The sequence below is a fragment of the Zonotrichia leucophrys genome, unplaced genomic scaffold (genome assembly GCF_028769735.1).
Source record: "Zonotrichia leucophrys gambelii isolate GWCS_2022_RI unplaced genomic scaffold, RI_Zleu_2.0 Scaffold_34_1600103, whole genome shotgun sequence".
Lineage (NCBI taxonomy): Eukaryota > Metazoa > Chordata > Aves > Passeriformes > Passerellidae > Zonotrichia > Zonotrichia leucophrys.
This window is the reverse complement of record NW_026992239.1, coordinates 645807-669752: the sequence shown is the minus strand read 5'-3', so window position 1 is coordinate 669752 and position 23946 is coordinate 645807. Positions and strand designations below refer to the sequence as shown.

Sequence of the window (23946 nt, the reverse complement as noted above, 5' to 3'; positions counted from 1 at the left end):
CCCTCCCTTAGCAACAGCCGCCGGCCCAGCGGCGTCGCGCGGGGGATTTTTCTGATTGGCCGAGCCCCGCCGCGCCTGGCCAATGAGCGCGAGCCACGGGACCCTGCTCGTCCCCGCCCAACCCGCGCTGGCTGCGGGGCCGCTCGGAGCGTACCAAGCGCGGGCGTGCAGGGGGGGAGCTCAACGGTTCAGGGTTTAGGAGCGTCACGGCCCCTCACAATCCCCGTGCGAGGGAGGACGAGAGGGCTCATCAGGATCTCTGTAGGGAGAAGCTGCTCTGGGGGGCGAGGTGTGGAGAGCAGGAAGAGAGTGGCCCCCCCCCGGTCTCCCCCCGGACAGGTGGTGGTGCGGTCCGGGCGGAAGTGAGGTGTCGCGCGCTGAGGCGGTTCCGGTGTGGGAGCGGCCGGGCTGGGCTGAGGCGGGGTCGGGCCCGGTGAGTCCCGGGGGGCTCCGGGGGCGGCAGCGGCGCCGGGGGCGGGCGGGGAACCGGGGGGGGCTCGGGAGGAACCGGGGGCAAAGCGGGGCTCGGGGCGAGCGGAGGGAGCGGTGACAGTTGGGGATCCTGGGGAGGAGGGGACGCGGCTGTGAGGGGGGTGGGGGGGGCTGAGGGGCGTGAGGGGACCCTGAGGGGCGTGAGGGGACAGAGGGACAGTGAGGGGACAGACAGACGTAGGGGGAGCTGAGGGTGCGGGGACATGGGGGGCTGCGTGAGGGGACCCTGAGGGGCGTGAGGGGACAGACGGACAGGGAAGGGGGACAGATGGACATGGAGAGGGACAGACAGACGTAGGGGGACCTGGAGGGTTTGGGGACATTGAGGGGGGACAGACGGACAGAGGGACAGAGGGACAGGTGCCACCTGGGCACACCAGGTGCCAGCACAGTGAGGGACAGGAACCAGCAGTGACCGAGAGCTCGGTTTAAAAAATCTCATTTAATTGTCACAGGAATCGTTAATGAGCTAAAAAATCACCTTGGGCCAGCCCCAAACCCCTGGAATGATTTTTGAGGTTAAATGTGGGTTATTTTGGGGTTAAATGTGGGTTATTTTGGGGTTAAATGTGGATTAATTTGGGGTTAAATGTGGGTTATTTTGGGGTTAAATGTGGGTTATTTTGGGGTTAAATGTGGGTTATTTTGGGGTTAAACCCCTGGTTTTTGTGGGTTCCAGGCCAAGGCCATGCCGTGCACGGCAGCCTGGCTGTTGGTGGCGAAATGGAATGATGTAAATGAATAGAGGCAGCTGAATCCCTGAGGGTTATTTTTATGGTATGAAATGTGAATTATTATTTATGATGCAGTTAAATATGAATATATTATTAATATTATTAATTTTGGGTGTTTCCAGGCCGAGGCCATGCTGTGCACAGCCCTGGTCATGGCGGGCAGCCTGGCTCTCACCACGGCCGTGGTTGCCCACGCCTATTACCTGAAGCACCAGTTCTACCCTACCGTGGTTTACCTGACCAAATCCAGCCCCAGCATGGCTGTGAGTGCTCTGTTCTTTGTTAATTACCCCTAATTAACCCCTCATTAACTGACCAAAGTCCCCCCCAGGGTGGGTTTGGGGTACCAGGATCCCCCCAGGATCGGTTTAGGGTCCCAAACCCCCCCAGGGTGACCCCAAATCCCATTTTTGGGGTCCCAGAACCCTCTAAGGATGAATTTGGGGTACCAGTTCCCCCCCTAAGGATGGATTTAGGGTCCCAAACCCCCCAGGGTCACCCCAAATGCCATTTTTGGGGTCCCAAACCCCCAGGGTGACCCCAATCCCATTTTTGGGGTACCAGGATCCCCCCTAGGATCGATTTAGGGACCCAAACCCCCCAGAGTGACCCCAATCCCATTTTTGAGGTACCAGAACCCCCCAGGCTGGATTTGGGGTACCAGAATGCCCTCAGGATGCATTTTGGGGTACCAGACCCCCAGAGTGACCCCAAATTCCATTTTTGGGGTCCAAACCCCCAGGGTACCCAATCCATTTTTGGGGTAACCAAGGATCCCCTAGATGATTTAGGGACCCAAACCCCCCAGGGTGACCCCAATCCCATTTTTGAGGTACCAGGATCCCCTCAGGGTGGGTTTGGGGTACCAGAACCCCCTCAGGATGCATTTTTGGGGTACCAGACCCCCCAGAGTGACCCCAAATCCCATTTTTGGGGTCCCAGACCCCCCAGGGTGACCCCAAATCCCATTTTTGGGGTACCAGAACCCCCTCCAGGATGCATTTGGGGGTCCCAAACCCCCCAGAGTGACCCCAAATCCATTTTTGGGTCCCAGAACCCCCAGGGTGCCAATCCTTTTGGGTACCAACCCAACCACCCCAGGGTGACCCCCCACAATGACAATTTTTGGGGTCCCAAACCCCCAGGGTGACCCCAAATCCCATTTTTGAGGTACCAGGATCCCCTCAGGGTGGGTTTGGGGTCCCAGACCCCCAGGGTTTAGGGCCCAACCCAATCCCAAATCCATTTTGGGGTCCCAAACCCCCCAGAGTGACCCCAATCCCATTTTTGGGGTCCCAAACCCCCCAGAGTGACCCCAATCCCATTTTTGAGGTACCAGGATCCCCTCAGGGTGGGTTTGGGGGTACCAGAACCCCCTCAGGATGCGTTTAGGGGTCCCAAACCCCCCAGGGTGACCCCAAATCCCATTTTTGGGGTCCCAAACCCCCCAGGGTGACCCCAGCCCCGCTTTTGGGGTGTCCTGCTTGCAGGTGCTGTACATCCAGGCCTTTGTGCTCGTGTTCCTGCTGGGCAAGTTCATGGGCAAGGTGTTCTTCGGGCAGCTGCGGGCGGCCGAGATGGAGGTGAGAGATGGGGGGCTGGCACCCCAAACGGGTCTGGGGCTGCTTTGGGGGGAGATTGGGACCCCAAAAGGGTCTGGGGCTGAGTTTGGGGGGAGATTGGGACCCCAAAAGGGTCTGGGGCTGAGTTTGGGGGAGATTGGGACCCCAAAAGGGTCTGGGGCTGAGTTTGGGGGGAGATTGGGACCCCAAAAGGGTCTGGGGCTGAGTTTGGGGGAGATTGGGACCCCAAAAGGTTGGGGCTGCTTTGGGGGGGGATTGGGACCCCAAAAGGGTCTGGGGCTGAGTTTGGGGGGAGATTGGGACCCCAAAAGGGTCTGGGGCTGGTTTGGGGGGAGATTGGGACCCCAAACGGGTCTGGGGCTGGTTTGGGGGGAGATTGGGACCCCAAAAGGGTTTGGGGGGAGATTGGGGGGAGATTGGGACCCCAAAAGGGTTTGGGGCTGAGTTTGGGGGAGATTGGGACTCCAGAATGTCTTTGGTGCTGATTTAGGGGGAAATTTTTGACTCCAGAAATTCTTTGGTCCTGATTGAGGGGGAGTTTTGGACTCCAGAAACGCTTTGGGGCTGACTTAGGGGCAGTTTGGAACCCCAGAAAGTCTTTGGGGCTGATTTGGGGGGGTTTTGGTGCAATCTGGGGGGATTTGTTGCCATTTGGAGAAGAATTTATCACCCCAGAACATTTTTGGTGCTGATTTAGGGGGGAATTTTGACCTCAGAGGGTTTTTGGGGCTAATTTTGGGGGAATTTTGGACTCCAAGATGTTTTTGGTGCTGATTTAGGGGGGGAGTTTTGGACCCCAGAAGGTTTTTGATGCAATTTGGGGGGATTTGTTGCCATTTGGAGAGGAATTTATGACCCCAGAAAATCTTTGGTGCTATTTGGGGAGAGAATTTTGGGGAAGGATTTCAAACTCCCAGGGTTTTTGGGCCCCGTTTTGGGGTGAATTTTGACCCCCCAGGGTTTTTGGGGTGAATTTTGATTCCCCAGGGTTTTTGGGGTGAATTTTGATCCCCCCAGGGTTTTTGGGGTGCATTTTGGGGTGAATTTTGATCCCCCAGGGTTTTTGGGGTGAATTTTGATCCCCCAGGGTTTTTGGGGTGAATTTTGAGCCCCCAGGGTTTTTGGGGTGAATTTTGATCCCCCAGGGTTTTTGGGGTGAATTTTGATCCCCCAGGGTTTTTGGGGTGAATTTTGATCCCCCAGGGTTTTTGGGGTGAATTTTGACCCCCCAGGGTTTTTGGGGTGAATTTTGGGGTGAATTTTAACCCCCCCAGGGTTTTTGGGCCCCGTTTTGGGGTGAATTTTGCCCCCCCAGGGTTTTTGGGGTGCGTTTTGGCCCCGTTTTGGGGTGAATTTTGACCCCCCAGGGTTTTTGGGGTGAATTTTGATCCCCCAGGGTTTTTGGGGTGAATTTTGGGGTGAATTTTGATCCCCCAGGGTTTTTGGGGTGAATTTTGGGGTGAATTTTGACCCCCCAGGGTTTTTGGGGTGAATTTTGATCCCCCAGGGTTTTTGGGGGGGAATTTTATCCCCAAGGTTTTGGGTGATGGTGAATTTTGATCCCCCCAAGGTTTTTGGGGTGAATTTTGGGGGAATTTTGATCCCCAAGGTTTTTGGGCTGAATTTTGGGGGAATTTTGATCCCAATGTTTTTGGTGCCGTTTTGGGGTGGATTTTGACCCCAGAGTTTTTGGATGAATTTGACCCCGGGTTTTTGGGGTAGGATTTTGATCCCCCAATTTTGGTGCATTTTGCAGGGTTTGAGTGATTTTGGGTGAATTTGATTCCCAGGGTTTTTGGGGTGTTTGGGGTGAATTTTGAGCCCCCAGTTTGGTGGTGATTTGATCCAGGTTTTTGCGGTAATTTTGACTCCCCCAGGGTTTTTGGGGTGTTTGAGTATTTTTGATTTCCCCAGGATTTTTGGGGTGACATTTTTGATTTCCCCCCAGGGTTTTTGGGTGCATTTTGGGGTGAATTTTGACCCCCAGGGGTTGTTTTGGGTGTTTTACATTTTTTTGGGGGACCCCCCAGGGTTTTTGGGTGTTTTGTATTTTATCGGGTTGTGGGGGATTTTGATCCCCCAGGGTTTTTGGGGTGACGGTTCTGGTGCCCCCGTTTTGGGGTGCATTTTGACCCCCAGGGTTTTTGGGGTGATTTTGGGGTGAATTTTGAGCCCCCAGGGTTTTTGGGGTGAATTTTGGGGTGAATTTTAACCCCCCCAGGGTTTTTGGGGTGCGTTCTGGCCCCGTTTGGGCTCCAGCCCCTGCTCTGTCCCCAGCACCTCCTGGAGCGCTCGTGGTACGCGGTGACCGAGACCTGCCTGGCCTTCACCGTCTTCAGGGACGACTTCAGCCCGCGCTTCGTCGCCCTCTTCACCCTCCTCCTCTTCCTCAAGTGCTTCCACTGGCTGGCCGAGGACCGCGTGGATTTCGTGAGTGTCGGCAGCGGGAAAACGGCTCAAAAACGGCCCCAAAAAACCCCAAATCCAGCCCAAAAATCAGCCAGGATCAGCCCAGAACCTGCCTGAAAGCAGCACAAAAATAACCTGAAACCAGCCTGAAAATAACCTGAAATCAGCCTGAAAATAAACCCAAAAATAACCTGAAAATAAACCAACCCAAAATAACCCTAAACCAGCCCAAAAATAACCTGAAACCAGCCTGAAAATAAACCCAAAAATAACCTGAAATCAATGTAAACCAACGCAAAATAACCCTAAATCAACCGAAAAATAACCTGAAACCAACCCAAAAATAACCTGAAATCAACCTGAAAATAAACCCAGAAATAACCTGAAAGCAGCTCAAAAATAATCTGAAATCAACTCGAAACCAACCCAAAAATAACCCTAAACCAGCCTGAACCAGCCCAAAAACCGCAAATCAACGTAAATCAACCCAAAAATAATCCCTTATCAGTTCTAATTAGGCCTAAATCGGCCTAAACCAACCCAAACCCAACTGAAAATCAGCTCAAAACTACCCCAAAAATAACCCCAAATCAGCCCAAAACCACCCCAAAAATAACCCAAAGCCAGCCCCAAAAATAACCCCAAATACTACCCCAAAAATAACTCTAAAAATAACCTGAAATCAACCAAAAACCAACTCAAAAATATCCCCAAATCAGCTCTAACCAGCCCTAAATCAGCCTAAAGCAACCCAAATCCAAACCCAACCCAAAATCAGCCCAAAACTGCCCCAAACCCACCCCAAAACCAGCCTGAACCAACCCAAAATCAGCCCAAAACTGCCCCAAAAAGAACCTGAAATCAAACCAAAACCAGCCCAAAAATAACTGAGACACCCAAAAATAACCCCAAACCAGCCTGAGACCACCCCAAAATTTACCCAGAACCACCCCAAACAGCCCAAAATTGACCCCAAACCCCAAATTTTTAATAAAAAATTGAATTTTGCCCCCACAGATGGAGAGGAGCCCCAACATCTCGTGGCTGTTCCACTTCCGCATCGTCTGTGAGTTCTGGTTTGCATCTCTTTGGGGAACGGCCCAAAAAACCCCAAAAACAACCCCAAAACAGCCCCAAAAACAACCCCAAAAGCAGCCCAGGGCCTGCTGGGGCCTGATAAGCCCAATTAGGGTAATCAGCAGGGTTCGTTAACGAGGGGGGGTGGGGGGAAAACACGGCCTGGATCCGCGGGAAAACGGGGCGGGGAATGGGATTGGGGTTCCTGAAATGGGAAATGGGATTGGGGATGAAAACGGGATTTAGGGATGAAAATGGGATTTAGGGATGAAAATGGGATTTAGGGATGAAAATGGGATTTAGGGATGAAAATGGGATTTAGGGATTTGCTTCCTAAAATGGGAAAATGGGATTGGGGATGAAAATGGGATTTAGGGATAAAAATGGGATTTAGGGATGAAAATGGGATTGGGGATGAAAATGGGATTTAGGGATAAAAATGGGATTGGGGATGAAAATGGGATTTAGGGATAAAAATGGGATTTAGGGATTTGCTTCCTAAAATGGGAAATTGGGATTTAGGGATGAAAGTGGGATTTAGGGATTTGCTACCTGAAATGGAAAAATGGGATTGGGGATGAAAATGGGATTTAGGGATTTGCTCCCTAAAATGGGAAAATGGGATTTAGGGATGAAAATGGGATTTAGGGATTTGCTACCTGAAATGGGAAAATGGGATTTGGAGATAAAAATGAGATTTAGGGATGAAAGTGGGATTTAGGGATTTGCTACCTGAAATGGGAAAATGGGATTGGGGATGAAAATGGGATTTAGGGATTTACTGACTGAAATGGGAAAATGGGATTGGGGATGAAAGTGGGATTTAGGGATGAAAGTGGCAGTTTGGGAGGAAAAAAAAAATGGAATTCAGGGATTTGCTCCTAAATGGAAATTGGGATTCAGGGATTGAAAGTGGGATTAGGGGATTTGCTACCTGAAATGGGGGAAATGGGATTGGGGATTGAAATGGAATTAGGGATTGGTACTGAAAATGGGAAATTGGGATTAGATAAAATGTGATTTAGGGATGAAAGTGGGATTAAGGGATTTACTGCCTAAAATGGGAGAGTAAAAGAAAAGAAAAATGGGATTTAGGGATGTGGTTCCCAAAATGGGATTTAGGGATTTACTGCCTAAAACGGGATTTAGGGATGTGGTTCCTAAAATCAGAAAAATGGGATTTAGGAATTTACTTCCTTAAAAGGGAAATATGGGATTTAGGGATGTGGTTCCCAAAGTGGAAAAATGGGATCCGTTCATTTTTTAGGACCTGTTCATTTTTTGGGGTCTGTTCATCTTTTGGGATCTGTTCATTTTTTTGGATCCGTTGATTTTTTGGGACCTGTTCATTTTATGGGACCTGTTCATTTTTTGGGATCTGTTAATTTCTAGGGACCTGTTCATTTTTTGGGATCTTTTGTTGATTTTTGGGATCTGTTCATTTTTGGGACCTGTTGATTTTCTGGGCTCTTCTGTTGATTTTTTGGGCCCTTTTGCTGATTTTTTGGTCTCTTTTGTTGATATTTTGGGTTCTTCTGTTGATTTTCTGGGCCCTTTGCTGATTGGACCTTGATTTTTTGATCGTATTTTGACTGTTTTTTTATGGGACCTGTCATTTGGACTGTTATTTTTGGCTGCTCATTTTTGGACTTTGTTGATATTTGGATGTTATTTGGACTTTGATTCTGCATCTTTTGCTGATTTGTTTTTTATTTTGGCTTCTGTGATTGCCCTTGCTGATTTGGACTGTTGTTGGGTTCTGTTGATTTTTTGGGCCTTTGCTGTTTGACTTGATTTGATCTTTGTGATTTGGATCTTCATTTGGGACCCGTTCATTTCTGGTCTGTGATTTTGGCCCTTTTGCTGATTGGACTTGATTTTGCTCTTCATGATTTTTGGGGCCCTTTTGCTGAATTTTGGTGTCTCCTGGCAGCGCTGATGTTCCTGCTGGGCATCCTGGATTTCCTCTTTGTCAGCCACGCGTACCACAGCATCCTGACCCGCGGCGCCTCCGTGCAGCTCGTCTTCGGCTTCGAGGTGGGTGGGGGGGGGTCCCGGGGGGTCCCAGAGCCCCCCAGGGGGTCCCAGAGCCCCCCAGGGGGTCCCAGAGCCCCCCAGGCCGGGGTCCCAGAGCCCCCCAGGCCGGGGGTCCCAGAGCCCCAGGTCCCAACCCCCAGCGGTCCGGGGTCCCGGGTCCCAGAGCCCCCCAGGGTCCCGAGCCCCAGCGGGTCCCAGAGCCCCAGCCGGTCCAGGCCCAGGCCGGGCCAGAGCCCCCCAGGGCCAGAGCCCCCAGGGTCCCAGAGCCCCCCAGGGTCAGCCCCAGGCGGGGTCCCAGAGCCCCCCAGGGTCCCAGAGCCCCCGGGTCCCAGAGCCCCCAGGGGTCCCAGGCCCCCAGGTCACCCCCAGGTCCAGAGCCCCCCAGCGGGGTCCAACCCCAGCCGGTCCAAGCCCCCCAGGGTCCCAGAGCCCAGGCGGGTCCCAGAGCCCCCCCAGGTCCAAGCCCCAGGGGTCCCAGAGCCCCCCAGGGTCCAGCCCCAGGCGGTCCAGCCCCCCAGGTCCAGGCCCCAGCCGGGTCCCGGGTCACGGGTCAAGCCCCCAGCGGCCAACCCCAGGGGGTCCCAGAGCCCCCCAGGCCGGGGTCCCAGAGCCCCCCCAGGGTCCCAGAGCCCCCCAGGCCGGGGTCCCAGAGCCCCCCAGGCCGGGGTCCCAGCCGGCGCCTCGCTGTCCCCAGTACGCCATCCTGCTGACCATGGTGCTGACCATCTTCATCAAGTACGTGCTGCACTCCATCGACCTGCAGAACGACAACCCCTGGGACAACAAGGCCGTGTTCATGCTCTACACCGAGCTCTTCACCGGTACGGGCCAGGGGGTGATTAGGAGTTAATTAACTCTCTGGTTAATGAGGAGGGGTTGGGGCGTTGGTTGGTCAATGAAGAGTCAAAGCCTTGGGGGTGCTCGGTTGGTCAATGAAGAGTTGAAGTCTTGGTTGGACAACAAAAACTGAAAGTTTTGGTTTCCAACGGGTTTTTGTTCATTAATGATGATCTGAAGTATGGGGGGGGCTCAATTAGGCCTTGGTTAACGAGGAGTTAAGTGGTGGGAGTGTTGGTTAATTAGGCCGTGGTTAATGAGGAGGTGTTGGGGTGTTGGTTGGTTGGTTGGTCAATCAGGCCTTGGTTAAGGAGGAGTTAAGTGTTGGGGTGTTGGTTAATTAGGCCGTGGTTAATGAGTTAAGTGTTGGGGTGTTGGTTGGTTAATTAGGCCTTGGTTAACGAGGTGTTGGGGTGTTGGTTGGTCAATGAAGAGTCAAAGCCCTGGTGGTGCTCGGCTGGTCTTCATCGGTCAATGAAGAGTTGAAGTCTTGGTTGGACGACAAAAACTGAAAGTTTTGGTTTCCAACGGGTTTTTGTTCATTAATGATGATCTGAGTTATGGGGGGGGCTCAATTAGGCCTTGGTTAACGAGGAGTTAAGTGGTGGGAGTGTTGGTTAATTAGGCCGTGGTTAACGAGTTAAGTGTTGGGGTGTTGGTAGGTCAATTAGGCCTTGGTTAACGAGGAGTTAAGTGTTGGGGTGTTGGTTGGTCAATTAGGCCGTGGTTAATGAGTTAAGTGTTGGGGTGTTGGTTAATTAGGCCTTGGTTAATGAGTTAAGTGTTGGGGTGTTGGTCAATTAGGCCTTGGTTAATGAGTTAAGTGTTGGGGTGTTGGTCAATTAGGCCTTGGTTAACGAGGTGTTGGGGTGTTGGTAGGTCAATGAAGAGTCAAAGCCCTGGTGGTGCTCGGCTGATGTTCATCGGTCAATGAAGAGTCAAAGCCTTGGTGTTCGGTTGTTTTGGTTGATGAACAGAGTCAGAGTTTTGGTTTCCAACGGGTTTTTGTTCATTAATGAGGACTCAGAGCGCTGCTGTTGGACTGGTCTGGTGTCAGCCAGAGCTGGAGTGTCGCTGGTGTTTGGCCGGTGTGGGCTGGCCAACCCAGGCTCGCTCAGCCGGTCCCCTCAGCGGCCTTGGGCTGCCCCAATGTCCCCGTGTGTCCCCAGGGCTGATCAAGGTGCTGCTCTACATGGCCTTCATGACCATCATGATCAAGGTGCACACCTTCCCGCTCTTCGCCATCCGCCCCATGTACCTGGCCATGAGGTGAGGCCGCGTGGGTGGATCCCGCTGCTGGTCCTGGTCCTGGTCCTGGTCCTGATCCTGATCCTGGTCCTGATCCTGGTCCTGATCCCGATCCTGGTCCCGATCCTGGTCCCGATCCTGGTCCTGGTCCCGATCCTGATCCCGATCCTGATCCTGGTCCTGGTCCTGATCCTGGTCCTGATCCTGATCCTGGTCCTGATCCTGGTCCTGATCCTGGTCCTGATCCTGGTCCTGGTCCTGGTCCTGATCCTGGTCCTGGTCCTGATCCTGATCCTGGTCCTGATCCTGGTCCTGATCCTGATCCTGATCCTGATCCCGGTCCTGGTCCTGATCCCATCCTGGTCCTGGTCCTGGTCCTGGTCCCCATCCTGGTCCTGGTCCTGGTCCTGGTGCTGGTCCTGATCCTGATCCTGGTCCTGATCCTGATCCTGATCCTGATCCCGATCCTGATCCCGATCCTGGTCCTGGTCCTGATCCCGATCCTGGTCCTGGTCCTGGTCCTGGTCCTGATCCCGATCCTGATCCTGGTCCTGATCCCGGTCCTGATCCCGATCCTGATCCCGATCCTGATCCCGATCCTGGTCCTGGTCCTGATCCTGATCCCGATCCTGATCCTGGTCCTGATCCTGGTCCTGATCCTGGTCCTGATCCTGATCCTGGTCCTGGTCCTGATCCTGATCCTGGTCCTGATCCTGATCCCGATCCTGATTCATGGTCCTGGTCCTGACCGCTATCCCATCCTGTCCCTGGTCCCGATCCTGTCCCACTGATCCGTGATGCCTGGCCTTCCATGCACTGATCCTGGTCCTATCCGATCCTCGCATCCTGGCCTGACCTGGTCCTGAGTCCTGGTCCGTCCTGATCCTGATCCGATCCTGGTCCCGATCCTGGTCCTGGTCCTGATCCTGGTCCTGATCCCGTCCTGATCCTGGTCCGATCCTGATCCCGATCCTGATCCTGATCCTGGTCCTGGTCCTGATCCTGATCCTGATCCTGATCCTGATCCTGGTCCTGATCCCGATCCTGGTCCTGATCCTGATCCTGATCCTGGTCCTGATCCCGATCCTGGTCCTGATCCCGGGCCTGATCCCGATCCTGATCCCGATCCTGATCCTGATCCTGGTCCTGGTCCTGATCCTGGTCCTGATCCCGATCCTGATCCTGGTCCTGGTCCTGGTCCTGGTCCCGATCCTGGTCCTGATCCCGGGCCTGATCCTGGTCCTGATCCTGGTCCTGGTCCCGATCCTGATCCCACCCCTGATCCCATCCCATCCCAATCTGGTCCCACCCCATTCCCAATCCCGATCTGATCCCAGCCCCAATCCCGCCCCGTTTCCCCTCAGGCAGTTCAAGAAGGCCGTCACCGACGCCATCATGTCCCGCCGGGCCATCCGCAACATGAACACGCTGTGAGTGCCTGCTTCCCCAAAAACACCCCAAAAACCTGTGTCATCCACCCCAAAAACCTGTGTCATCCACCCCAAAACCCCAAACCACCCCAAAAACCCCAAAAACCTGTGTCATCCACCCCAAAACCCCAAACCACCCCAAAAACCTGTGTCATCCACCCCAAAAACCTGTGTCATCCACCCCAAATCACCCCAAAACCTGTGTCATCCACCCCAAAAACCCCAAAAACCTGTGTCATCCACCCCAAAAACCCCAAAACCTGTGTCATCCACCCCAAAAACCCCCAAAAACCTGTGTCATCCACCCCAAAAACCCAAACCACCCCAAACACCCAAAACCTGTGTCATCCACCCAAAACCCAACACCCCAAAACCAAACCACCCCAAAACCCCAACACCCCAAAAACCTCATCCACCCCAAACCACCCCAAAACACCCCAAAACCTGTGTCATCCACCCCAAAAACCCCAAAACACCCAAAACCTGTGTCATCCACCCCAAAAACCCCAAACCACCCCAAAAAAACCCCAAACCACCCCAAAAACCCGTGTCATCCACCCCAAAAACCCCAAAAACCTGTGTCATCCACCCCAAAAACCTGTGACATCCACCCCAAAAACCCCAAAAACCTGTGTCATCCACCCCAAAAACCTGTGTCATCCACCCCAAAAACCCCCCAAACCACCCCAAAAACCTGTGTCATCCACCCCAAACCACCAAAAACCTGTGTCATCCACCCAAAAACCCCCAAACCACCCAAAAACCCCAAACCAACCCAAAACCTGTGTCATCCACCCCAAAAACCCCAAAAACACTGTGTCATCCACCCAAAAACCCCAAAACCACCCCAAAAACCCAAAACCCCCCCAAAACCTGTGTCATCCACCCAAAAACCCCAAACCACCCCCAAAACCTGTGTCATCCACCCCAAAAACCCCAAACCACCCCAAAAACCTGTGTCATCCACCCCAAAAACCCCCCAAAGCACCCCAAAAACCCCAAATCCCAAGGGAGGTCTAGCCCCTAATGGTCCTGGCCCCACTGGGTAACTGGGATGGAACTGGGAGCACTGGGAGGGTTTGGGGCTTTTGGGAATTCAACCAAAACCCATTGAGCAAAACCCAAGGTCCCTTTTCCCCTGAACTGCCCAGAGCTGGGGGATATTTGGGGTCAGCTGTGGGATTTTGGGGTCAGCTGTGGGATTTTGGGATCAGCTGTGGATTTTTGGGATCAGCTGTGGGATTTTCGGATCAGCTATGGGATATTTTGGGCTCAGCTATGGGATTTTTGGGATCAGTGATGGGATTTTGGGATCAGTGATGGGATTTGGGGTTCAGCTGGTGGATTTTGGGATCAGTGATGGGATTTTGGGATCAGTTATGGGATTTTGGGATCAGTTGTGGGATTTTGGGATCAGTGATGGGATTTTGGGATCAGTGATGGGATATTTTGGGATCAGCTGTGGGATTTTGGGCTCAGTGATGGGATTTGGGGTTCAGCTGTGGGATTTTGGGATCAGTGATGGGATTTGGGGTTCACCTGGCGGATTTTGGGATCAGTGATGGGATATTTTGGGATCAGCTGTGGGATTTTGGGTTCAGCTGTGGGATTTTGGGGCTCCCTGGCGCAGGTACCCCGACGCCACGGCCGAGGAGCTGCAGGCCATGGACAACGTGTGCATCATCTGCCGCGAGGAGATGGTGACGGGCGCCAAGCGCCTGCCCTGCAACCACATCTTCCACACCAGGTGCCATCTTTGGGTTTGGGGATTTGGGGTGGTTTTGGGGGATTCTGGGGTGGTTTTGGGGATTCTGGGGTGGTTTTGGGGTTGGTTTTGGGGGTGGTTTTGGGGATTCTGGGGTGGTTTTGGGGATTCTGGGGTGGTTTTGGGGGTGGTTTTGGGGGTGGTTTTGGGGGTTCTGGGGTGGTTTTGGGGATTCTGGGGTGGTTTTGGGGGGTTTTGGGGGTGGTTTTGGGGGTTCTGGGGTGGTTTTGGGGATTTGGGGTGGTTTTGGGGGGTCACCACCACAGCTCTGCCAGCCTGCAATGGATCAGTCCCAATCCTGATCCCAGTTCCAATCCCAATCCTGATCCTGATCCCATCTTGATCCCAATCCTCATCTCCATCCCAATCCCATCCCAATCCCCAGCACTGCAGTGGCGGTTAATGAAGTTATTAGTTAACTCAGGATTAATTAATTATGGGTTCATTAGTGGGGGAAGGGTTAAACTTCATTGGGTGGATCAGAGAGACATGGAGGGGTCTTGGGGCTGGGGGGGGCAATTAATTAATGGAAATTAATGAACAGGTTAATTACCGCCAGGGGAATAAAGCAGCCGGGGTTTTGGGGTGGCGCTAATGAAGGTGTTAATTATGGGGTTAATGAGGGGGTTAATGAACCCCTCAGCTGCCTGCGCTCGTGGTTCCAGCGGCAGCAGACATGGGGGCCAGCAATGAACAAGAGGGGAGTTAATTACCGGGTTAATTAATGGGTTAATTAGGGGGGTTCTGCGGGGTGGCACTCATTAAGGTACTAATTAGGGTGTAATGAACCCCTCAGCTGCCTGCGCTCGTGGTTCCAGCGGCAGCAGACATGGGGGCCAGCAATGAACAAGAGGGGAGTTAATTAACGGGTTAATTAGCGGGGTTCTGTGGGGTGGCACTAATTAGGGTATTAATTAGGGTGTAATGAACCCCTCAGCTGCCTGCGCTCGTGGTTCCAGCGGCAGCAGACGTGCCCCACGTGCCGCATGGACGTGCTCCGGGCATCGCTGCCCCCGCAGCCGCCCCCGGAGGCTCCGGCACCGGCACCGGCAGCGCCGGCACAGCCCCCGAACTGTGAGTGGGACAGACGGACGGACAGGGAGGGGACAGACGGACATGGGGACAGGAGACAGGGGGGAGGCACCGGCACCGGCAGCGCCGGCACAGCCCCCCAACTGTGAGTGGGACAGACGGACGGACAGGGAGGGGACAGACGGACATGGGGACAGGGACCCCAAACTGTGAGTGGGACAGACAGACGGACAGGGAGGGGACAGACGGACAGGGGGACGGGGGGGGGGGGCAGCCCTGGAGGCACCGGCAGCGCCAGCACAGCCCCCAAACTGAGTGGGACAGACAGATGGACAGAGGGACAGACAGGAGGCGGGGAACCCCCAAACTGTGAATGGGACAGACAGACAGACGGACAGACAGGGGGACAGGGAGGGGACACAGGGACTCCCCAGCTGTAAGTGGCCGGTGCTGGAGGGACAAAGGGACAGGGAGGGGACAGACGGACAGGGAAGGAGAGGCCCCGTGGGCAGCCTGGGCTGTTTCTGCCCCTGGGACATCCCAGTGTGGGAATTGGGGTTCCGGCTCTCCCAGCCCCGCTCTGTCCCCGCAGTTCCCCAGGGGCTGCTGCCCCCGTTCCCCCCGGGCATGTTCCCGTTCTGGCCGCCCGTGGGCCCCTTCCCGCCCGGCCCCGGCCCCGCTGCCCCGGCCCCGCCTGGCACTGACGGAGCTGCTGCGGCTGCTGGAGCTGCTGCTGGTGAGTCCAGCCCGAATCCCACCTGAAACGCATCTGAAACCCATCCCAAATCCTACCCTGAATCCCATCTGAAACCCATCTGAAACCCATCCAAATCCTACCCTGAAACCCACCCTGAAACCCACCTGAATCCCACCTGAAACCCACCCTGAAACCCACCCTGAAACCCACCTGAAACCCACCCTGAGACCCACCTGAAACCCACCCTGAATCCCACCTGAATCCCATCCAAATCCCACCTGAATCCCACCCCAAATCCCACCTGAATCCCACCCTGAATCCCATCCCAAATCTCACCCCAAATCCCACCCCGAATCTCATCCTGCCCCTTTTCCCACCCCAAATCCAATCTCAAATCCCCTCCAGCCCCTTTTCCCACCCCAAATCCCCCGAATCCAAATCGCCCCCAAACCCGTCCCCTGCCCCTTTTCACACCCCAAATCCCCCAAACCGCCCAAACCCCATTGCCCACCCCCAAACCCCATTTCCCACCCCAAACCCCCATTATTTCCCACCCCAACCCGTTTGTGTCCCGCAGGTTCCCGTCCCGGTGCCGGTCCCGGTTCTGGTCCCGGTTCTGGTCCCGGTGCCGTTCCCGGCACTGCGGGGTCGGAGCCGGGCGGGGCCGGGGCGGTGCCGGGGCTGCCGCTGCCCCCGCCATGGGTGGGGATGCCCTGGCCGCCGCTCTTCGGTACGAACGGGGACTGGGGAATTTGGGATTGGGGATTTGGGGTTTGGGGGTTTGGGAATTGGGGATGTGGCATTTTGGGATTTGGGGATTGGGGAATTGGGGATTTGGGGTTTGGGGATTGGGGTTTGGGGGTTGGTATTTGGGGATTTTGGAATTGGGGGATTGGGGATTGGGGTTTTGGGATTTGGGGATTTGGGGATTTTGGAATTGGGGAATTGGGGATTTGGGGATTGGGGATTTGGGATTGGGGATTTGGGGTTTGGGGATTGGGAGTTGGGGTTTGGGAGTTGGGATTTGGGGATTTTGGAATTGGGGAATTGGGGATTTGGGGATTGGGGATTGGGGTTTGGGATTGGGGATTTGGGGATTGGGGATTGGGGTTTGGGGATTGGGGATTGGGGATTGGGGATTTGGGGTTTTGGGGTTTGGGGATTGGGGTTTGGGAGTTGGGGTTTGGGGATTTTGGAATTGGGGAATTGGGGATTTGGGGATTGGGGATTTGGGGATTTGGGGATTGGGGATTTGGGGGTTTTGGGATTGGGGGATTGGGGTTTGGGGATTGGGGATTTGGGATTGGGGATTGGGGATTTGGGGATTGGGGATTTGGGGATTTGGGATTTGGGGATTGGGAGTTGGGGTTTGGGAGTTGGGAATTGGGGATTTGCAGACTGGAAGTTGGAAATCAGGATTTGGGTGTTGGAGATTGGGTTTTTGAGATTTGTGAAAATGGGGATTTGGGATTTTGGATGTGGGGATTGTGGATTTGGGGTTTGGTATTTGGGATTGGGGATTTTGGAATTGGGTACCGGAAATTTTGGGCATTGAGGATTGCAGGTGTTGGGGTTGGGGATTTGGAGATTGGGATTGGGGGTTTGGGGATTTGAGGGTTGGGGATTGGGAACTGGGGATTTTGGAATTGGGGATTTGGGGTTGGGGATTTGGGGATTGGAGATTTTGGAACTGGGGATTGGGGATTTGGGAGTTTGGGGATTGGGGATTGGAAATTTGGGGATTGTGGGATTTTGGGATTTGGGAATTCAGCAATTTGGGAATCAGGGGATTTGGGGACCCCAGGCTGATTCCCCCTCTGCCCCCCATTCCCAGGAGTGCCCCCCATGCCGGTGATTTGGGATTCGGGGATTCGGGGATTTGGGGATTCAGGAATTCAGGAGTTTGGGGTTTGGTTGAATCCCCCATTGCCAGGGGTGCCCCCCATGCCGGTGATCTGGGATTCGGGGATTTGGGAATTCAGGAATTTGGGGATTCAGGGATTTGGGGATTCGGGAATTTGGGGATTCAGGAATTCAGGAATTTGGGGTTTGGTTGAATCTCTCCATTCCCCCAGGGGTGCCCCCCATGCCGGTGATTTGGGATTTGGGGATTCAGGAATTTGGAATTTGGGGTTTGGTTGAATTTGGGGTTTGGTTGAATCCCCCATTCCCCCAGGGGTGCCCCCCATGCCGGTGATTTGGGGATTCGGGAATTTGGGAATTCAGGAATTTGGGGTTTGGTTGAATTTGGGGTTTGGTTGAATCCCCATTCCCCCAGGGGTGCCCCCCATGCCGGTGATTTGGGATTCGGGGATTTGGGAATTCAGGAATTTGGGGATTCAGGAATTTGGAATTTGGGGTTTGGTTGAATTTGGGGTTTGGTTGAATCCCCCATTCCCAGGGGTGCCCCCCATGCCGGTGATCTGGGATTTGGGGATTTGGGGATTCAGGAATTCAGGAATTTGGGGTTTGGTTGAATCCCCCATTCCCCCAGGGGTGCCCCCCATGCCGGTGATTTGGGATTCGGGATTCAGGAATTTGGGGATTCGGGGATTTGGGGATTCAGGAATTTGGGGATTCAGGAATTCAGGAGTTTGGGGTTTGGTTGAATCCCCCATTGCCAGGGGTGCCCCCCATGCCGGTGATCTGGGATTTGGGGATTCGGGGATTTGGGGATTCAGGAATTTGGGGTTTGGTTGAATTTGGGGTTTGGTTGAATCCCCCATTCCCCCAGGGGTGCCCCCCATGCCGGTGATTTGGGATTCAGGGATTTGGGGATTCAGGGATTCGGGGATTCAGGAATTCAGGAATTCAGGAGTTTGGGGTTTGGTTGAATCTCTCCATTCCCCCAGGGGTGCCCCCCATGCCGGTGCCCCCCGCCGGCTTCGCGGGGCTGACGGAGGAGGAGCTGCGGGCGCTGGAGGGGCACGAGCGGCAGCACCTGGAGGCGCGGCTGCAGTGCCTGCACAACATCCACACGCTGCTGGACGCCGCCATGCTGCAGATCAGCCAGTACCTGGGCGTGCTGGCACACATCGGGTATGGCATAAACTGGGATGGACTGGGAATCACAGATCAGCCAGTACCTGGGCGTGCTGGCACACCTGGGGTACGGGGGACTGGGATAAACTGGGATGGACTGGGAATCACAGATCAGCCAGTACCTGGGCGTGCTGGCACACCTGGGGTACGGGATAAACTGGGTTATACTGGGATGAACTGGGAATCACAGATCAGCCAGTACCTGGGCGTGCTGGCCCACATCGGGTACGGGGGACTGGGGCATACTGGGATAAACTGGGAATCACAGATCAGCCAGTACCTGGGCGTGCTGGCACACATCGGGTATGGGGCAAACTGGGATGGACTGGGATGGACTGGGAATCACAGATCAGCCAGTACCTGGGCGTGCTGGCACACCTGGGGTACGGGATAAACTGGGTTATACTGGGATGAACTGGGAATCACAGATCAGCCAGTACCTGGGCGTGCTGGCACACATCGGGTATGGGGCAAACTGGGATGGACTGGGATGGACTGGGAATGACAGATCAGCCAGTACCTGGGCGTGCTGGCACACCTGGGGTACGGGGCAAACTGGGATAAACTGGGATGGACTGGGATAAACTGGGAATGACAGATCAGCCAGTACCTGGGCGTGCTGGCCCACATCGGGTATGGGATGGACTGGGATAAACTGGGATAAACTGGGAAGGGCTGGGAATGACAGATCAGCCAGTACCTGGGCGTGCTGGCCCACATCGGGTATGGGGCAAACTGGGATAAACTGGGAATGACAGATCAGCCAGTACCTGGGCGTGCTGGCCCACATCGGGTATGGGATAAACTGGGTTATACTGGGAATGACAGATCAGCCAGTACCTGGGCGTGCTGGCCCACATCGGGTACGGGGCAAACTGGGATAAACTGGGATGGACTGGGAGGGACTGGGAATCACAGATCAGCCAGTACCTGGGCGTGCTGGCCCATATTGGGTACGGGGCAAACTGGGATAAACTGGGATAAACTGGGAATCACAGATCAGCCAGTACCTGGGCGTGCTGGCCCACATCGGGTACGGGGGACTGGGTTATACTGGGATGGACTGGGAATGGCTGGGAATGACAGATCAGCCAGTACCTGGGCGTGCTGGCCCACATCGGGTACGGGGGACTGGGTTATACTGGGATAAACTGGGATAAACTGGGAATCACAGATCAGCCAGTACCTGGGCGTGCTGGCACACATCGGGTACGGGATAAACTGGGAATGGCTGGGAATCACAGATCAGCCAGTACCTGGGCATGCTGGCACACATCGGGTATGGGGGACTGGGTTATACTGGGATGGACTGGGATAAACTGGGATGGACTGGGAATCACAGATCAGCCAGTACCTGGGCGTGCTGGCCCACCTCGGGTATGGGGGACTGGGATAAACTGGGATAAACTGGGAATGACAGATCAGCCAGTACCTGGGCGTGCTGGCCCACATTGGGTACGGGATAAACTGGAACACACTGGGAGCACTGGGATGGACTGGGATAAACTGGGACACACTGGGAGCACTGGGAGGGCTCGGTGCTGCCCCACCCCCCCCTCCCCCCCTCGCGCTGACTCCGTGCCCCCCCCAGGACCCCCCGAGGCGCCCCCCGGCCGCCCCCCCCCCGTGAGAGCCCCCCGGAGGAGCCCCCGGGAGCCGCCGGAGGCAGCGGTGAGAGAGGGAGGGACTGGGGGGGACTGGGATGGAACTGGATAAACTGGGATGGACTGGGAGTGAACTGGGATGGACTGGGAGGGACTGGGATGGAACTGGATAAACTGGGATGGACTGGGAGTGAACTGGGAGGGACTGGGAGGGACTGGGGGGGACTGGAGGGACTGGGGGGGACTGGGAGGGACTGGGGTAAACTGGGAGGGACTGGGGTAAACTGGGAGGGACTGGGGGGGACTGGGGTAAACTGGGAGGGACTGGGAGGGACTGGGAGGGACTGGGTAAACTGGGAGGGACTGGGGGGGACTGGGGGGGACCGGGGTAAACTGGGAGGGACTGGGAGGGACTGGGGGGGACTGGGATGGACTGGGAGGGACTGGGGGGGACTGGGATGGACTGGGGGGGACTGGGAGGGACTGGGGGGGACTGGGATGGACTGGGGGGGACTGGGGGGGACTGGGAGGGACTGGGATGGACTGGATAAACTGGGAGGGACTGGGATGGACTGGGATGGACTGGGAGGGACTGGGGGGGACTGGGATGGACTGGGGGGGACTGGGAGGGATTGGGGGGGACTGGGATGGACTGGGAGGGACTGGGGGGGACTGGGAGGGACTGGGAGGGACTGGGCTGAAATGGGTTAAACTGGTTCTGCACTGGTGTTAACTGGCTCTGCACTGGTTTGAGCCGGTGCAAACCGGTCCAAGCCGTTGGCCCCCGGTGTCCCCGCAGATGCCGCCCCCGCTGAGGATGAGGAGGAGGCCGAAGGCACCGAGGAGCCCCCAGAGGGCCCTGAACCCCCAGAGGGCCCCGACACGGCCGAGCTGCGGCGGCGGCGCCTGCAGAGGCTGGGGACCCCCCCCCACTGACCGGGACCCCCAAAACTGACCCAAAACCCCCCCAAAACTGAACCGGGACCCCCCAAAACCAACCCGGGACCCCCCCCACTGACTGGGACCCCCCAAAACCCCCAAAACTGAACCGGGACCCCCCCCCACTGACCGGGACCCCCCAAAACCCCCAAAACCTCCCCAAAACTGAACCGGGACTCCCCCCCCACTGACCGGGACCCCCCAAAACCCCAAAACCTCCCCAAAACTGAACCGGGACCCCCCCCCACTGACTGGGACCCCCCAAAAATCTCCCCAAAAACTGAACCGGGACCCCCCCCCACTGACCGGGACCCCCCACACTGACCCAAGATTCCCCCAGGACCCCCTCCCACCTCCCCCACCCCACTTCCCCAGCCCCAAACCCCTCTCCCCTCCCTTTTCCCGCTGTTTGCCCCCATTTTTTCCCAATTTCCCCCCAATTTTTCCTGATTTCTATCAGTTTTTCCCAATTATCCTCCATTTCTCCCAATTTTCCTCAATATTTCCCCATATTTTCCCAATTTCCCCCAATTTTTCCCAATTTTCCCCTCCATTTTCCCCCTTTTTTTCTCATTCCTCTCCATTTTTCCCAACTTATCTCAATTTTCCCCCAATTTCCCCCCATTTTCCATCAATTTTTCCCATTTCCTCCCCATTTTCCTTCCTTTTCCCCTCTATTTTTCCCATTTTTCCCCATTTCCCCCCAATTTCCCCTCTCCCCCCAAGCCAGGGCCGGGTCCTTGTGGTTCCCATGGGAATTTTGGGGGAAATTGCCCCGAATTTGGGTCCTACCCGTGGGAATTTCAGCATTTTCCCAGGAAAATTTGGGAATTTTTGGGTCCCCTCCATGGAATTTCGGGGTTCCCCTGGAATTTTGGGAATTCTGCCCCCTCCCCATTAACAGTATTAACCCCCAACCCCACCCCCCAGCCCAGACTGGTCTGTACTGGTTTGTACTGGTGGGAGTTGCAGTTTCTCGCTGACTTTTGCCCAATTCCGGGCGCTTTTGGCCCAGCCCCGGCCGCGCCCCCAGTGCCTCTGGAACCCCAAATTCTCAGGGAAAAACCAAAACTCCGAAACCCCGCGGCCGGAACCGACGCAAACGGCGCCTTTTGCACCCAGACTGGGGCTCTGGGGGGAGTTTTGGGGCAAAAAGGAGCCAAATTGGGATTTTCAGCTTTGAGGCGCTTTTTTTTCCTGTCATTTTTTCGGGTTTTTGCCCCAGCTTTGAGTGGCTTGATGAGGAATTTGGCAATAACGCAGCGGCGCCGCTTTGGGGAGTTGATTTGAACCCTTTTGTGTTGTTTTTTTTAACCCATTTTGAGCCAAAATCATCATTTCTTTGGGTCTGTTTGAGGGGTTTTTTTGGGTGAATTCCTTTGAAATCGCCTCGTTTTGGGGTGAAGCCACAGGGAGGGGGAGGGATGACCCGGGGGGGCTCTGGACCCCCCAGAATCGCTCCTGTTCCCCCCGAAGCGGTGGCGGAATTATTTAATTTGTAAATAATGTACAAATTTTTACCAGCTCCGGTGTAAATACAAATAAAAATTGCAGTAAAGCTCGGCTGCTCCCGCCCGCCGGGGGGCGCTCGGCGGCGCCCGCGTCTCGATGGTTCTCCCTCAGAGTCTCTGTGGTGGCTCAGCCATAGAGACACCCGCCTGTGCTGGTTTAGAATGGTTTATTGTATTAGTGCGGCGCTCCCCGTACTGGTTTATACTGGTTTATACTGGTGTTTTCTCCACTGGGCCGCTCCGGTTTCTCCTTCCTGTCTCTACGGTAATGGCGGAGGCAGCGGAAGCCGCTCTGGCCGCTCGGGGACGTCTCTATGGTTCTCCCCCCTCCCTCAGAGCCTCTGTGGTGGCTCAACCATAGAGACTCCCGCCTGAATTGGTTTATAATGATTTTGCACCTCTCCAAAGCCTCTGCGGTTGGTGCGGCGCTCCCTGTACTGGTTTATACACTGGTTTATGCTGGTGTTTTCCCCACTGGGCCGCTCCGGTTTCTCCTTCCTGTGTCTGTGGCCATGGCGGCGGCAGCGGAAGCCGCTCTGGCCTCTCCCGCCCGTCTCTATGGTTCTCCCTCCGCCGTTACCCCTCTGCGGCGGCGCCGCCACATCCGGGTCCCGCGCGGGGGATTTCATTTGATTTTTGGGGTGGTTTTGTTTGATTTTTGGGTGATTTTGTTTGATTTTTGGGTGGTTTTGTTTGATTATTTTTGGGGTGGTTTTGTTTTGATTATTTTTGGGGGGATTTCGTTTGATTTTTGGGGTGGTTTTGTTTGATTTTTGGGGGCTCCTAGGAGATTTTGGGGTGCCCCATGGTGGATTTTGGAGGTGCACTGTAAATCAAGAGGCTGCGAGGCGTTACCCGAGTTTATTTGGGTTTGTTCCATTTTTGAGGGGGTTTCTTTCATTTCTGGGGGGCTCCCAGCAGATTTGGGGAACCTCAAGGTGGATTTTGGGGTCCTTTCTGTGGATTTCAGGATCCCAATGCAGATTTTGGGCTGTCCACAGCAGATCCAGGCAGATTTTGGGGTGCTCCACGCGGATTCCGGGGTGCCCAGGTGGATTCCAAGCTTTCCTGTAAATTTGGAGCTTTTCCCAACAGATTTTGAGGAGCTCAGGTAGATCTGAAGGTGCCCCAAACAGATTTCGGTGTGCCCAGGTGGATTTAGAGGTGCCCCAAATGAATTTTGGGGAACTCCAGGTGGATCTGGAGGTGTCCCAAATGGATTTTGGGATGCCCCAAACAAATTTTGGGGTGCTCAGTTGGATCTAGAGATGTTCCAGGTGGATCTGGAGGTGCCCCAAGCAGATTTTGGGGTGCCCAGGTGGATCTGGAGGCGCTCAGGTGAATCTGGAAGTGCCCCAAATGGATTTTGAGATGCCCAAGCAGATTTTGGGGTGCCCAGGTGGATCTGGAGGCGCTCCCAGCAGATTTTGGGGTGCCCAGGTGGATCTGGAGGCGCTCCCAGCAGATTTTGGGGTGCCCAGGTGGATCTGGAGGCGCTCCCAGCAGAGC

At 55.1% G+C, this 23946-nt stretch overlaps 2 protein-coding genes across 3 annotated transcripts; one reads left to right on the top strand and one right to left on the bottom strand.

Annotated features, from left to right (window-relative positions):
* Positions 1–340: 340 nt before the first annotated feature.
* On the top strand, positions 341–21022 carry SYVN1 (synoviolin 1). 2 transcript variants are annotated; one of them, XM_064737135.1, is made up of 16 exons: positions 341–433; positions 1349–1489; positions 2717–2809; positions 5087–5239; positions 6236–6284; positions 8229–8332; positions 9027–9153; positions 10339–10438; positions 11782–11847; positions 13478–13594; positions 14550–14686; positions 15237–15380; positions 15919–16071; positions 18194–18380; positions 19975–20054; positions 20787–21022. In XM_064737135.1, exons 2-16 carry the CDS (start codon positions 1358–1360, stop codon positions 20921–20923), a joined length of 1779 nt encoding a protein of 592 aa, XP_064593205.1. In that variant the 5' UTR covers positions 341–433; positions 1349–1357; the 3' UTR covers positions 20924–21022. The 2 variants fall into 2 exon arrangements, with proteins under 2 accessions (XP_064593205.1, XP_064593206.1); XM_064737136.1 differs by having other exon boundaries at positions 15237–15318; positions 16010–16071; positions 20787–21021.
* LOC135460314 (fibroin heavy chain-like) lies at positions 10461–11230 on the bottom strand (the record flags this gene model as incomplete). The annotated part of the gene is made up of 2 exons (XM_064737099.1): positions 10843–11230; positions 10461–10777 (listed from the first exon to the last, which is right to left on the bottom strand). Coding segments are annotated over exons 1-2 (705 nt in total), but the record flags the coding sequence as incomplete, so codon positions are not given.
* Positions 21023–23946: the final 2924 nt, after the last annotated feature.